This window comes from Poecilia reticulata, chromosome 18, assembly GCF_904066995.2.
Source record: "Poecilia reticulata chromosome 18, P_reticulata-male-v2, whole genome shotgun sequence".
In the NCBI taxonomy this organism is placed as follows: Eukaryota; Metazoa; Chordata; class Actinopteri; order Cyprinodontiformes; family Poeciliidae; genus Poecilia; species Poecilia reticulata.
In genome coordinates, this window is record NC_088847.1 from 23,644,433 (window position 1) to 23,661,473 (window position 17,041).

The following is a 17,041-nucleotide window of genomic DNA, read 5'->3' on the forward strand; positions in this document are numbered from 1 at the left end:
AACAGCTGCAATACAAAAATTTATACAAAATTAAAATATAACATAATTCAAATATAAAAATATTATAATATAATATAAAGTCGTATATAAAAAATTATTAAATCATTCCCTGTTTTTACTCTTTAAAAGTGTGTATTTCAGAAAATAAGCGGTTAAGATAAATGGCATTGGAATATTGTTTGTATTTTTTTTTATTAATAAATGGATTAAAATTGGTTTATGCAACATGTAAAATGAGTATGGAGACCATTAGTGCGATTACCAGCAGAAACCACTGGGTGGCAGTGTGGTCTATTCTCCACCAGGCTTTTAGTCTCGATCAAAACAAACTTTGATGGAAATAAAACACAAAATCTCTATCTGCATTTAAAATAAATGTGAAAATCTTTATGATGAAGGAATATTATATAGAATAAACTGATGATTTCTTTATTTTTATGTATTTTAAAAAGTATGTTGGTAATAGTCTTCTGAGTTGTAATTTTCTCTTTATGTGAAAATGGGATAGATGTAAGTTTATATTTCCTTCTCCTCCTTTTTATTTGTGATCTCTTTGTTGTTACATAAACTATTCATATTTACTAAGTGAACTGATTTTTAAAAATAAATTAAATACAGAGCCAAATAGATGTACTAAATATAGACATATTATTTCCATCATTAAATGTATTAAGTCATAAAAAACAAAATATTTTTCATTTGAATCTGCATAAATCTGAAGTAAACTAATAACTCCCTTTTTTATAGAAAATACTCACTTTTTATTACTCCAAATCCACTGGACCCCATTTTAAAGCTCCATTTCAAAATCATTTATGTAGCTTGTAGAGGTTTTAACTTTTTACACAGGACCTTGCTTTCACTGAATAAACTAAAACTTTATTTAAAAAAAATTGTGGCTATGTAATATATTGACATTTATTCAATTAATTCAAACATATAAATGTGTCAAAAAGCAAAAACATGAGAAACCTGTTAAAATGGGTTAAAGTCTGATTTTAAAGCCCAGTAGGTTATTTACTACACTAACTCATAACCAGGGTGTTACGTGTCATAATCTCCAGCCTCATTTAAACTGAAATATGATCCTATATTTGACTGGAAGCAAGCAGGTGGACGGATCATTGTGGCCAGTTTGTTTTGCATTTTACCATTTTAATAGCTAATTTCTCTAAGCAAATTTTCATTTTGGCCTCTCTGGTTTCAGGGTAACTGGAGTACAAAACAAAAACTAGAGATGAGACGTTTGTGCAAAGATAAACTTGTGCAACCCGCAATCTGTCTTTTCCTTTTTCAATGTCTGATTTTCATAGAAAACTCCAGTAAATTTGATTTATTATTTCTTTACTCTGTTTGAAGTTACTCCAGATTCCATTTCAGTCAGTAACAGAAAAGATACCAACAATTTTATATATTGGAGATGAGAAATCAGACCTCAAATATATTAATAGCTGCTTAAAAAAAGGAAAACAATGGTTTATATCTGCGATACGTGTGTATTTCTAAAAGATTTAGATAAAATACGTTGGAATAAATTGTGTCTTTATGACAGCTTGTTATAAAAGCAACTTTAGGTGAATGCCTCCCCAAAAAACCTTAACATTTTCTTTATTTTAAATGCTCTTCCATACTGATCTTGGTTTCTGCAAACATTTATTTTTGCTGTCTTCATTGCTTTATCTTATCGTTATTTATTTCAGAATAATTTCACAGCATAAAGTATAAATTCAATGGAAAAACCTCCATTAAAAATTTAAATAAAACAAATGATAATGATGTCATGGAGCCATTGCAGTTGCAAAAGTTTGCTTTTTATTGATTAAAAAGAGTTGAGATGTACAACATTTATATCTGCTGGGTTTTTATTTCAATACATTCACCACAGTTCTTATGAAAGAAGAGACAACAGGAGAGATTAGACTAAAAAGAAGAAGAAGAAACTCACAAACATTTTCTGCTTGTTACAGATTTACTGCGACTGAATGACCAGGAAAGCAGTGAAAGAATAAATTAAAATAAAATAAAAGATTTTCCTTAAAAGGTCACTTTAGTAATGCTGGGTTTACCTTTTTATTAAAGCTGATTTTCCAGATTTGTTGTGATCCAGAAGCATTTGAATGAATTGTTAAGGTGAACATTGTAGATTGCACCATCCATCCATCCATTTTCTAACACCCTTGTCCCTCAGTGGGGTCGGGAGGGTTGCTGGTGCCACTCCAGCTAACGTTCCGGGCGAGAGGCAGGATCACCCTGGACATGTCGCCAGTCTGTCGCAGGGCAACACAGACTGGCGTGGGTATGGTTGTTTGTGCATGGACAAACAACCATACCCACGCACACTCACACCTAGGGGCAATTTGGAGAGGCCAATTATCCTGACAGTCATGCGTTTGGACTGTGGGAGGAAGCCGGAGTACCAGGAGAAAACCCACGAATGCACAGGGAGAACATGCAAATTCCATGCAGAAAGACCGGGGCCAGGAATCGAACCCAAAACCTTCTTGCTGCAAGGCAACAGCTCTACCAACTGCACCACTGTGCAGCCCAGGTTGCACCAAAAAACACAAAATCTTACAAAGTTTATTTGGTCCAGTTTTTTGTTTAAATATCTTGGTACACTTGAAACCAAACTGGACCAAATAAGAGAAAGATAACTTAGAAGTAACTTTTCAGCAAGATAAGAGCTTGTTTTAGGTCAATAATTCCTAAATATTCATTAGAAAAATGATTTTTTCCCCCTTCTGATATGTGGAATAGTCTGCTGGTGGAAATAGCACTTTTTTTTTATCAATATTTAGCAATTATTGATGTAAAACAAGCTCCTATATTTTTGCTGAAAAGTTAGTTTTGTCTTTTTTCAGGTGTGCCAGCATATTATTACTAGAAATCAGACAGAAATAATCAGATTTTGTGTTTTTGTTGTCTGGTCTGAACGGGGCCTTTTAATAAAGGTCATTTTATTTTGTTGACTTTTGATTTCCGTCCATGTTTTTCTTGCAACACATCAACTTCCCTGTTCTGTGCAGAAATAGCAGAGGCAGCACTAAACTGCTGGGCAAATAAAACCAGAAGCAGCTTGTCATGACTAAGCAGTAATAATTTGCCTTCGACATGTAAAATATTGACCTGGTTAGACCCCAGGTGAACCTCAACACCAGCACTCCAAGAATGGCCATGATGGTGTAAAACGCCCTCTTCTTCAGCTGGTCGACCTTCTCCTTGTCGCTGCCTTGGTCCCCCGGACCCGGACGGATGAGGACACACAGAACAGACAGGCTGCAGAAAGAGACGATAACTATGGCTGTGATCAGGAGGCAGGAATCCATGATGGTGAACAAGTTCTCCACCAGCAGCAAACCCATCCCCAAGACGCTAAGCACCCAGCCGCAGCCGACGCTCAAATTTCTGACGGCGATCCCTCTGGCGCTCTTTGAGCTGAGGTAGAGGACGGGATGAACGACGGCCAGGTAGCGCTCCACACACGTCAGGACGTGGAAAAACGCCTCGCCAAGCAGGATCAAGCAGGCGGGAACCAGCCCCAACGCCAACACTTTCAGATCCTTCACGTAAATACCGCAGCAGGAGATCACACACCCGGCGACGCCGAGCAGCTCCATGGCGACCACGTTGTACGTGAAGAAGTCAGAGTGGCTCATGGGCGCCGTCGAGAGGCTGGAGCAGGTCATCCTCCAGTGTTGGAAACCCTGGGAGAGGATGAGGATGCAGAGAGGAAGCATGACAGAGGCGTAGGTGAGGATGAAGCTGGTGAAGATGAAGGAGCTCGGTTTCAGGAGGAAGCAGTGCATGAATATCGGGTACGAGAAGTTGGCCGAGGCACTTTCACTAAAAATATCATCGATGGAGGAAGAGTCGTTCGAAGACATGTCTGAAACAGAAAGATGGACGATTTGGATTCAAAAGTAAATAACTATTAAGCCCAAAGCAGTTAATTTTAGAAGTCCAGTCAAAATGGTCAAACCTGAAAACATTAATTAACTCGAAATGATCACAGAGTTTTAAGAGTTTTGGCTTTTTTCATAAGAGTTTAGTTTTACTTTGTTGTGACTTTAGTTACTCTCAATTAGTTTTTACAGTGTATTTGCCAGTTTTCTATTAGTTATAGTAGTAGCAGTTTTAGTTTTTATAGTAGTCGGAAGATATTGTTTTCAAAAAAATGTATTCAACTATTGTTGAACAACCCAGATGAAACGCCGTTAATTTGCAGACAGCTGAACATAAAGTGGTTGTGTGAAAAATAAAAACACAGGATGTAGTTCCAGTTAGTTATGGTGTTTTCCCAGTTAAATACAAGTTTTTATTTGTTTCAGTTGGGAGAAAAATGTCTTTTCAATGTCAGTTTTCATTATTTTGATCATTTTAGTGAACTTTGATAACCTTGCAGTGGTTCTCTGGTACCAGAAGTGGGCAAAGTACACAAAAACTGTACTCACTCAAGTAAAATGAAAAAGAGCACATCCAAGAAATTACTCAAGTAGGAGCAAGAGTATTTGGAAAAGGTTAGAAAATTTGATTCAGTATTTAGAAGTTAGTAGTAATTTGTAAACTCTGGTAATACGAAGCCAAATAAAAGTCGTCACACAAACAGAAGCAACGATCCAAGCAGAACACAGCGACCAGGCTGAGCATCACAGCAGAGGAAATATTTGTGAACCCACCTGATCTGTGGCGTTTATTCCGGTCGTTCTTCTTGGCAGCTGCAGATTGAAGACGGATGAAGCATCCAGTGTTGCAGAACCTCAGAGTGTGTGTGTGTGTGTGTGTGTTTCCCAGGAAATCAAATGAAGGCCGAGTGGTTTTGCATGTTGCAAATTAAATATGCGGTTTATCTTTTTGTACAGTTCATTTCTTCATTCAAATGTTCTTGTTGCTCTTATGTGAGCGTGTAAACAAATCCTTTATTTATTTTGAGTCACTATTGGCAGGTTTGTTTGTTCTCATAGAGAATCCAGTAAGTCCATATAATGACATTATGACTGGTTTTGCTTTGAATTAAAGCTTTCAAATCTGGTGCAATCCAATATTTAATTGTTTTTAAGCCGGTTTGGTTGTGGGAAACTTTATTGTCACAATTCAGAAAACCAGAAATGTGCTAATCTTATTGATTTTCAAACCCAAGCTGTGAGTAAAATAAACTTTTTTTTAAGCATATCTTTTATCAGCAGTGGTTATTTTATATCTTTTTAACCATTTATCAGAGTTCAGGGTTGATACTTGGAGTGGAAACAATATCACTCTGCCGTTACAAAACTAAATCTGCTCAGGATTGCTAGTTTTTTTCTAGATGGATATTTGAGCCAAAGAAAAAAGAAATGGCAACATAAACATTAGACAGATGTTTATCCTGTCATTTGATCCTAAGGTAACATATCGTCGAGAAACATGATCATTTGGAAGAATTTAGATGACAAATTCATAAAGAGAACGAGCAGAGCATTTAAATAAGCTGTGCAGCTGAAAGAGGTTTTGTTTATTCAAAACTTACCAAAAACTAAAATTCATGGGAACCCGCCCAAAAAACAAATCACCTCTAAAAACTGACAAAAACAACCAGAGACACTGAGTAAGAAAACCAAGGATTGATTTCAGACTGAGGTAACGACGTTCTGGATGAGGAGTCAGAATTTCAATGTGGCGACGCCCATAAACATCGTTTGAAGTTCCTCTTACGTCATGTTATGCTTTACTTTCCATAAGCAAACACCAGTTTTAATTTATTCAGTTTAGAGCTGCAGGTAAACATGTAACATTTATGCACTGCTATAATGTTGTCTTGTTAAAATAATTTTTAAAATCCCACCATAGATTGTTACTGTTGTTGTTTTAAGGAGCGGCCATATTGAAACGCAAGATGTAGCTGGGCGCAGTTTCCCAGTGGGAAAACCGGCTAAAGAGGGCATTCCAGTTGATTTATATGACTGGGAAGTCTGAATTTTCCAGTTCAGAGTACAACTGGAACACACTGAAAGAATCAGCTGGAAACTATCAGCTACGAGACAATCAGAGGGAAACACTAGCAGATATGAAACCTACGAATACACAGAAACCTTAAAAACATCAAAGTTTGAAACAAGACATGGCAGAGAAAAATAAAATCAGGAATTATGATCTGTAAAGATAAAATGTAGTTAAAGACTGAAGCTAAAAGCACAAGAAATGTCAAAACTAACAAAACTTTGCCAAGCAAAACACAAAACCAAAGTTTCAAAGTCCTAATTTTATTTTACTTAGCATGAAATACAATGATCATGCTACACAAAAAACTTAAATAAATATGTGCAAATACCAGAGACTTTATAGCTTTGACTATTTCTTTAAACGTTGCATTACTTTTATTGTGATTAAAGATATATTTGCAGAGCTTCATTTACTTCATGACGGATCCTCATATCAGGGTTCCTGCTGCCATCCAGTGGGCACAAAACCAAATTAAACGTTGCAGTGATGTTTTAACGTTGATGTGAAATATTTCTACTATTTTCAACATCTACTTGATAAGTTTCTCATTTCCTGACTGATTTTCATTTCCACAGCCGACAAACATTCCTGCTCTGTGCAGAAACAGAAGAGGTAAAACCAGAGAGCTGGGCACATTGAACCAGACACAGACAGCCAGTAAAACACAATCACTTTGGGATCCTTTCATAAAAATGATCTCCCAAACGAAATTCCAAGCGAATCTCAGACCCAGAACTCCCAGTATGGTGGCAATCATGCAGAAAGCTCTTTGCTTTAACTGGTCAGCCGCTTCCCTGCCCTCGCCTTGTTCTCCCGGTCCTGGACGAACCAGAACCCAGAGAACAGAAACACTGCAGAGGATGAGGACCCAGAAAGATGATATCAAGATGCAGAAATCCCAGATGTAGTAGAAGGACGTCATCATCATCACGCTCATCCCAGCTCCGCTGAGCGCCCAGGCGCAGGCGATGCAGACGTTCCTGATCCTGATCCCGCGCTCGTTTTTCAGCCTCAAATAGACGATGGGATGAACGACAGCCAGGTAGCGCTCCAGACACGTCAGGCTGTGGAAGAAAACCTGCCCAAACCAAGTGAGGGAGGTAAAGAAATCCCCAATGTGTATGATGTCGACGTCACCTCTGCAGATGCCGGCTAGGTTGAGGATGTAGCCGAAGACGCCGAGCAGCTCCATGGCGACCATGTGGTAGGTGAAGCAGTCGGAGTGACTGATTGCTGCTGCGGAAGAAGTGGAGGTGGAGCGCCTCTGCAGCCACTGCTGGACGCCATGATGAAGGATGAAGACCGACAGGGGCAGCATGAGGACGATGATGTTGATGTCGATGGCGATGAAGATGAAGGAGCTGGGCGCCGTAGTGTGGCATTGGAAGGAAACACCAGAGGAAGAGTTGTCTGGTGGGAGCGCAGGAACGGAGTTATTGGAGGAGGAATCGTCCACCAGCATGTCTGTGGAAGAGAAGCAGCTGGAGTCAAAGCAAAGTCATTTTAAAGACATGATGTCTCCACCAACACCAGCAGCTCAGGCTCCAAAAACGTACAGATAACTTCATGCTAAATGTTCATAAAAAAAAAACACAAAAATAACTGATTATCAATTCTTGAGTCAGTTTTAACCCCCTTGATTTTAAACCATTCGACACATTTCACTTCAGGGATTACCAAAGTGCGGTCCGGGGGGCATTTGCGGCCCTTTAAATGATTCTGTGCGGCCCTCAATTCAAAAGTAGCTCAGATTTATTCCATCAGACTGAAGATGTTTACATGCTTAAAACAAGGTGAAAATTTCTCCGGATTTTGACGCAGGAAAACTGAAATATTCTGAATTCTAAAAAAGAAAGTAACACAACAAATTGCTCATATGTTAATAACCAATAGTTATTAAAATGACCCCCGTTTCAAACATAATACCTGGATTTGTTGCTTTCATTTTGATTTGATACATAACACTGCAAACATCAGTAAGTTTTACTCCAAAGTAGAATCTGCAAACTAAGCTAAATATGAAATAATAATTTGTAGATACTTTCTGTTCAGAAGTCAGGCTGTACATGTAGTTTTCTTTTATGATAGAAACCTTTTGCATTTTTCATCGCAAAAGTGATGCAAGTTTTGTGACCCTAAATTAATTTTAACTTCACTGTTGTTGCCTCCGTTTGAATAAGTTTGGACTCCCTTCTGTATTCAGTAATAATCTAAACTCAAAATGGAAAGTGTACTTAGAGCGCAAAATAAAAGACGCGTTTTTAAACAAATAAATAAAAACACCAACTTGAGAAATGTTGCCACTGGAACAGTTTGTCCCACTTTCCTTCTCTCACCCTCAAAATCTTAGCAAACACAAATAAATGCCTGCATGGTAGTTTGAAACAACACCCACCTTTTCAGTGTGTCTGATTTCCAAGCGTCTGACTTCACCTCAAAGACAGTGATGGCCGTTAAATGACAGAAATTCCTGGCCATGAAGTACGTCACCGCGCATCACTGTGCCTCCTGGTGTCCCATTTGGTTTGCACCATGCAGACTTCCATATCGTCATTTATTCTTGCATGGCTCATTTCTGTAGGGAAATGTTTTTCCACTGCAGGAAGAATGTGTTCCTGAGTTATTATGGAGTCAGTAGGGCAGCTGAGGACAGGCCATTTGTTCACCGGCTAACCATGACCACAGTCAGATAGCCACAGTCTGTTGCTCTTCCTTTTATCAAATTTGCAGTGAGAATGAAATGTGTCTGACGTAAGCAGCAGAAATTATAAAATTAATATCAAAATGTGAGTTTGCAACAACATCTTTCAATTATAAATCTTCTTTTTGTGTGTTTCTAAATATGTCACTTGTAAATTCAAGCGCTATTGTGACTCCAGGCCAGCAGGGGGCCCTAAGCAGTGATGACGTTTGGTTATCCATGTGAGCCTTTGCTGTAAATATAGCACTGCATTACTTTTGAAATGATAGTAAAATTTAATGCAGGAAATTCAGAGATAACCAACCAGAATTGTCCAGGAAGCTGAAATAGCCACAAATCCCTGCTTCAAAATCCAAAATGGCTGCCATGTACAATGTATCAAAGTTTTTTTGTAGGAGCTACATACGTCACAGTGCAAGATTTATTGGTAAACATGTTGCTACACATGTTTGAGTGCAGATAAATAGATTGTTAAAGATTTATATTGGTACTAATAATCATTCTGTTTCTGAGAATAGCATTAGCAGGTCACATTTGTACAAACTGTTAAGTTGGGGCTGCAAAAATAAATACATTTGGAGGAAAACATCTATTTTTTATTACATTTATTTCATTAGAACAGATTTACAATAACAAACTGAGTGAAACAGCCTTTTCATGTTATTATCATGGCGCTAATAGCATGAGCTAATATCTGTAGCACTAGTTCCTAGATGGGCTTCGTAAACTAGGGACAAACTAGTTGTTTGAAAATTGTAAACTATATTTACAGAAACCCAATGATAAAAGAATTGACAGAGTTAATAATAAACAGCTACATGCAGATACAGCAGAGAGATTAAAATAAAACAATAAAACGTGTTAAACATGATTACAGGGCCGGTTTTGACAGAGTTTTGGTTTCTCTCCAAAACATGTTGAAACTCTTCAGTTAGAAACTACTGTGCCAAAATACAACCTGATAAAAACACATGACTGACTGTGAAGTTGTCATGTTTTAAATTACAAACTTTTTGTTTCAGATCCAGCAAATTGAAAAGGTAAAAATCAAACTGAACTTAATTTGCTTTAGAGTTTTTTCAGTGTTTTACTCAGAGACGTTTACATCTGGCTAATATATTCATAACAAAAACAAAAGCTGAATTTTTAAAACACTTAATTATTTAAACCTCTATGTAAATCCATCCTCTACATTTGCAACACTTCCAGGAATTATTGTTGAATTAATAATGCTTAAAAAAATATAAGCATTTTTGAAAAATTATATATTTCAATAATCATGCTTAACATTTGTTTAACAACTATTATTTAGCAGTACAATTTGTGTTACCATCTCCTATATAAAATGTTTTAAGATCTTATGTAAAATTAAAATTAAGATTTAGTAAATACATCAGTAAACTTTACATTTAAGACAATTAATTAATCCCTTAACCCAGAATGCAGTTTATTATCAAAGCAGATAGAATAGAAGTAGATTACAAACTCATGGCATTTTCTGAGCATTTTAAAGGCTCATAGTTGTTTGGGAATTAAAATTATTAGCTTTATAATAGTTTACCAATAATAACGTCAAATATTATGACTTCAAAATCTCCGAACTGAGATATTTCACATTAAAACCAGAAATGTTTGTGAAAAAAAATATAAAATATAACAAAAAGTTCCAGGTTAAAAATAAATAAATATGTCTTTTACTCTTTTAGGTGTTTGATTTTTTTCTGCTGATGTTTGTGAACAGAATGAATTCGGTCAACTCTCTCTGCCTGGAAACAGAATCTGTCTAAATCGTTTTATTTATCTCTGTGTTGTAAATTTCATGTTCCGTTATGTTAAAGCTACAAGCCTAGTTTGCACTTTTCTTCTTCTGCTGGGCGTTTTTCTTGCAGCACTGTAACGTCCCTGTTCTCTGGAGGAACATCAGAGGTAAAACCAAACTGCTGGGCAGGTTGAACCAGAACGTACAGGTCACAATCAGACATATGTCACTTCCTCCTAATGCATCATGCAAAGTCCACACCAGACCCCAAGTCAGTCTCATCAGCAGCACTGCCAGTAAGGCCACAATGGTGTAGAAAGCCCTGAGCTTCGATGGGTCGACCTTCTCTCTACTCCCCGCCTGTTCTCCTGGACGCGGACGGACCAGAACACAGAGAACCGCAAGGCAGCAGAAAGAAATGACAACCAGCGACAAAATCATGACGCCTAGATCTATCAAGATAAAGACTTCCTTCAGCGCCAGAACCGTCCCTACCACGCACAGCACCCAGACGCAACTCGTAGCGATAACTCTGATCCTGACCTCCATGTCACCTTTGACCCTCAGGTAGGCGAAGGGATGGACAACAGCGAGGTAACACTCCAAACACGTCAAGATGTGAAAAAACGTCTCTCCGTACCAAGTGAACTTGGAGACAAATATCCCCACAAACATTACGTCAGAGTCCTGCTTGATAACGGCAACGCAGCCGATGGCAAACCCACAGATGCTGATCAGCTCCATGAAGGCAACGTGGCAACTGAAGTTATCAGAGTGACCCGCTGGTGCAGAGGCGGAGCTCTGCCGACACGGCTGGCTGAGACAGCGGTAGAAGATGAAGACGCAGGGAGGGAGGATGAGGACGATGTGGAAGACGTAGAGCGCCACGACGAGACGGGAGTTTGAGCTGGAGATGATGCACTGGACATATGAGAGGAGGAAGGAGTTGACGGGGGAAAGGTGTGGAGGGAAGGAGTCGTTGGTCACCGATGAGTTTATCATCTAGAAGAACCAGATACAGGTTTGTTCATCAGATACTCTGAATAATCCAGTTCTGTGTAGAATTAGATTATGGAACCAAACACTATTTAAAAGCAATCTGGTTAGGATAGGTCTATGGCCTATACCAAATTCATTATAGTTTTTGCACAAAATTATTCATAGATGATGAGATTTTAGTCATCCAATTAAGCTGCTAAGCTATATGCCAACCCCCAACTCAACGTTTACACTCATACAGGAAAATGGCTGCAAACAGAAACCCAATTATACAACTGCATATCTTTGAAAAGCAGAAGTGGAGTCTCCTACACAACTAACAAGTAGTTCCTGTTGGTAAGTCAACAACAAAACTCTTTTTGTTTTTTTTCCAGCAGCCATTGTAAGTAAGACCAGCTGTTACCCAACAACCCCAGCCACAGTAAGACCAGCTGACCAAATGTGCTGGAGGTCAGATTGGGTTGCTAGGCAATGGGGCTGGGGTTGTTAGGTAACAGGGCTGCTGATTTGTGATGTTTCTTTCAGAAGGTTTTTGAAATGGCTCATTTTCCAGACACCAAAAACAGCTAAGTGTTTTTTGTTGTTTTTTTTTTTTTTTTTCAGGAAGGTAGAAGCAGTTGAGATCCAAATGGAAATGCAAAAAAGTGCAAAATCAGAATTTTGCATTAATGGATCCCCTTTAAAATGCAGTCTTACTCAGTTCACTTCAATGCAACCCAGTTCAAACGTACCGTAATCCAGTTTATATTAAAACAAATCAAATAACGGCTGTGATGTTTATAAAATGTTAGTATGTATAGAAAGATATCCAGCTCAGATGTTGATCTTCAAGATCTTCTGTCCTGCTTGTTTTACGTTTTTTCTGCATCCAGGCAACTGATTGCAGCTGGGAAGGGGAACGATTGGGAACCAAAATGCAGAAAATGTAACCGGAAGGAAACAGAAAGAAATCTAACAAAACAAATCCAATACTCAAAAATAAGAAATAGCCGAGCTAACAGAAGGGACAGAGAATGGATAAGTAATGAAAATAAGAATACAAACAGGAAATAACTGAAACCAAAGTGATCACAGCATAACTTAAATAAATGTCTGATTATCAGGCTGATGCAACGCAGCCGCTTGATTAGGTAACACAATAATTGGATTCAGGTGTGATGCACCAGAGACTGTCTAAAATATGAAGGACAGTAAATCCTGAGGACCAGAATTTAAAAAAACTTAGTTATTAAGACTACAATAAAAGTTCCACTTTGGTTTATTCGTAATAAACCACCAGATTGTATTGTACTACTGTGATCACAATATAAGTGATGATAGAAAAAATAATGTATGTAATGTATATGGCACAATAATCACATCCCCACCAGCACAAATACTGAAAAACAGAAATTCGAAACAGGATTCTTCAGGACATCAGTTGCATAAAAAAGTAACTGATGTCCTTTTTTATGGACATCATTTAAAAAATGTCCATAAAAAGGTTATTTTTATCCCTAAACGGCCTTTAATCACATTTTTAAATGTATTTATTTGAATTAATCCTGTTATTGAACAAACAATTGGGAAAGTAGTAAAGATAACAATTTATTGTAATTCTTTGGGGTTTTCTAACATCATTAATTGGAATTTATTTTTGTCATGATAAATAAATTTTGTCAAAATAAAATACATTTTCAGACTAAGGATAAACGATGTATAAATGCCCACTCCGACCTTTAACTGTGAATTTGTTGGGTTTTTTTTTGTTTGTTTTTTTTAAAATATAAATCTACAATTGAAACAAAACAGGAACCATTAAATATTTAATCTGAAGCTTCACATATCAAATAAATGAAGCTTTGTGATTTTTAGGAATATTATCACAGCTTTTGAGTTACTGATCCAAACTAAAGAACTGATTTGTACTAACAATATTTTTTTTTTCAGACATTTTAAATGTAAGGAAATGGACAGGAATCTGTAAATAGTTTAAATTTAACTGAAAATAACACAAAAAAAGAAAATATGTCTTAATAAAAGTGCACACAACGCCCACCTTGTTAATTCTCCTCTTTTCTTCTTCTCCTTGCGGAGCCACAAATTGCCTTCAGCTGATATCTGAACCGACACAAAGAGCTTTGGAACGTCAGGGCAGCGTTTGTTCGGCAGCTGGAGGAAATTCTGTGTGACTTTTTGCATACTGGTAAGCAAACACTCCACTTCTGATTGTTTTTAGATGCTTCGTTTCGACAGGCAAATTACACTGAAGTTGTATTTCAATTTGCATTACGTATTGACGCAAAACTGCAATTAATGTGATTAATAGTTTGAGCAAAACGGTGAAAATGAAAGAAAAATGTTGGATTATTTATGAGGACTACATAAATAAAAACGAAATGTTTCCATGTGGATCTGAATCAGCTTTATTGATTGATTGTGTCCACAAACAAGGAACTTTTACTTTGGTTTTATATTGATGACAATGAAGTATAAATATATAAACATTGAAGGAAATAACATAACAAATATAGGGATTATAGTCCATCCTGACTACGCTGGACTTTAGCTATTCTCTGAGTTCATCACATAGAAAGACTGGAGGAATAAATTGTCTCTGCTGCAGCTGGTTTCTGCAGAAAGCTCTGAAAAGAAGGTAAAAGTTTAAACAGTTTGTGTCCAGAATGTGTGGGTTCTGAACATTTTTGGCTTTTTAAACTCATATTTAGATGTTTTTTCTAGAAAATGTCTATGATTTTAAAAAAATTCTCCTTTTTTTTTCTAGAAAATTTTGACATTTCAAACTCAGAAATTTCCTTATTTTCTCTAGGAAATTGGTGAGATTAATCTAAAAAAATTCAGATTTACAGCTTTTTTCCTATCTACTCCATTATGCCGTCATAGTTCTGCTACTCTGTAAAAACTTCTGTCTCCTTGACTGAAATACACATCCAGTAAATTTTCCTGCTCTGTGGAGAAACAGAAGCGGTAAAACCAGACTGACAGGAACGTTTCCCCAGTCACACACAGCTATTAAAACACAGCCGCTTCTTTTTCCGGACATAAAAACGACTTCCCAAACCATATTACAAGCAAACCTTATGACCAGAACAGCCAGTATGGCCACGATTGTGCAGAACGCCCGGGGTTTCAGTTGGCCGACCCTCTCTTTGCCCTCACCTGGTTCTCCCGGTCCTGGGCGAATCAGAACCAGCAGGACAGAAACATTGAAGTAAGAGATGATTATCAGAGACAGAACCACAAGACACAAGTCCACGACTGAGAACGAGTCCACGTACATCTGCACAGTCACTCCCACAGCGCTGAGCGCCCAGACGCAGCCAACGCTGACGTTCCTGATCCCGCGCTCGTTTTTCAGTCTCAAGTAGACGATGGGATGAACGACAGCCAGGTGGCGCTCCAGACACGTCAGGACGTGAAAGAACATCTGCCCAAACCAAGTGAGGGACGTGCAGTAACCTCCCCCACGTATCGTATAGAAATCACCTCTGCAGATGCCGACTAGGTTGAGGATGTAGCCGAAGACGCCGAGCATCTCCATGACGACCATGTTGTAGGTGAAGCAGTCGGAGTGACTGATTGCTGCTGCGGAGAAGGAGGTGGAGGTGGAGCGCCTCTGCAGCCACTGCTGGACGCCATGATGAAGGATGAAGACCGACAGGGGCAGCATGAGGACGATGATGTTGATGTCGATGGCGATGAAGATGAAGGAGCTGGGCGCCGTCATGAGGCAGTAGGTGTATATGCTGAACGACACGTCTGCTGTGGACGGGTGTGACGGACCGAAGGAGGCGTTGGAGGACGATGAGTTGGTGACCATCTGAGAAAAAAAATAAATCTACTTGTGTTCAGACTGTTTTATGTCCCTAAAATACCCAAATAAAGTTCAATATTCTGGATGAAAACTCACTTTTTCTTTAAAATATGTTTTTATGAAACTGGATTTATTATTAATTTCCAAAACAACATCATAGTGATGCACATAAACGTTTCACTAAAACAAACTGAAGTTGCAAATGGCTGACATTCATATCCAAAACCAAAGATCATAAAACATTTACAATTGTATAAAGGATAAAAGTAAATATTAAATGCTTCCTAATATGTCTTTCATGGAAATTCATGTAAAAACTCATAACTCTTTAAAAAAGAGGTGCATATGAACTTGTTCACTATAAACTTTGGCATAAAATAAATATGTACACCAAGCTAAAAACGCAACGTTTTCTTTATAGTGCCTAAAAATACTGACACATACAAATCAGAGCGTGAAAGGAAACCCACCTTGTAATTTCCAGACTTGGTCTTACCAGGAATCAGAATCGGAGCTGGTAGTCGATTGATGTCCGACTCTAATCCAGATTATTACCGGTAATTGTAAACTGTAGAGTCTAAACTCACTGTCTAGATGCAGAGACACTTCTGGATCTAGACGACTTTTCAGACTCCTGGTCTCTCAACCCAGAAATGAAATTAGACCAGAGGAAACTTAACAACCCTGAACAGGAGCTGCTAGTTTACATACTTTAGATCAACATCAGATTCTTTTTCTTCTTTTGCTCTTTCCTTTGGTTTATTTTGTTTGCATTTCCTTTTCATTCCTGTAAAGCACTTTGTATTGCCTTGTTGCTGAAGACGTGCTATATAAATAAAATTACCTTTACCTTTAAATCATCGCTGCATCACTCTGAATGTTTCTGTCGACTCTTTTTTGCATACAGTGAATTTGAGGTTTCGCTTTTATGTTTTTACGGTTCATTTCTGTAGGCAAATTATTGCACTTTTGTTATTCGATTTCCAGGCGGTAAGAATACCACAAGCACAAAGACTTTTGTTTATTTTTACTGTCATCACATTAGTCATTAATTTACATATTTGATATCAGAACGCATAAACTTTACAGTTTTTTTAGTTCATCTTAATCTTTCACTCTCCAGATGCACTAAGCATTTTCTATAAAACATCAAAATTTACTTGAAGAAACACATGATACAGATTCAGTTCCTCAGAAAGAAACTAATGCAAACATTTTGTAAAAAGGAAACACTAAAAACTCATTATTGTGTAATCTGCTGCGTCAAACTGGATGTTTTTTTTTTTACTTTCATCTTCTCTGAAGTAAAAGCAAAACTGAAATCGGGCTACAGGGTAGAATAATCCTGAAAGTACATTTTAATATTTCACTTCCTCATGTTGCGTCATTCAGAATCAAAACCAGAACTCCGAGCAGGGACTCAGTGGTCTGGATTGGCTTAGACGACTTGATTTCAAACCTTAAAAAATTACATTGATGGGTTTTTTGCAGAGCACAAACCTTTTCTCTAGCAATTGCAAACACTTTTACACTGTAATAAACACAATAAAAACAACTTTTCTACTTATTTTATCACTTAGCTACAAAGATTTGAAAAACGTTTTTTATCACTTAATGTAGGTTTAATGTAGTTGTTTTATTTTGCAATATGTTGTGATTTCACACCTCTACGGAAGAGGATTAGGACCACTGGGAAAAAAAAAAAAAACAGTTCTGATTTTAATCTCAGAATTCTGAGAAAAAAGTCAGAATTCTGAGATTAAAGTCAGAATTTTGAGTAAAAAAGTCAGAA

The 17,041-nt window shown here is 37.5% G+C and overlaps 1 protein-coding gene across 1 annotated transcript; it reads right to left on the minus strand.

Moving 5' to 3' along the window:
- Positions 1-13,266: 13,266 nt before the first annotated feature.
- Positions 13,267-16,928, minus strand: LOC145548841 (uncharacterized). Its single transcript, XM_081599886.1, has 2 exons — positions 14,595-16,928; positions 13,267-14,059 (listed from the first exon to the last, which is right to left on the minus strand). The coding sequence occupies exons 1-2, from the start codon at positions 15,253-15,255 to the stop codon at positions 13,980-13,982; spliced, it is 741 nt and encodes a 246-aa protein (XP_081456012.1). The 5' UTR covers positions 15,256-16,928; the 3' UTR covers positions 13,267-13,979.
- Positions 16,929-17,041: the final 113 nt, after the last annotated feature.

Excerpts from the sequence above, each read along its gene's own strand:
- LOC145548841 (XM_081599886.1), bottom strand. The coding sequence starts at position 15,255 with ATGGTCACCAACTCATCGTCCTCCAACGCCTCCTTCGGTCCGTCACAC. Across the intron at positions 14,060-14,594 it reads CCCAGGACCGGGAGAACCAG|AGCTTTCTGCAGAAACCAGC; the intron begins GTGAGGGCAAAG and ends CCTTCTTTTCAG.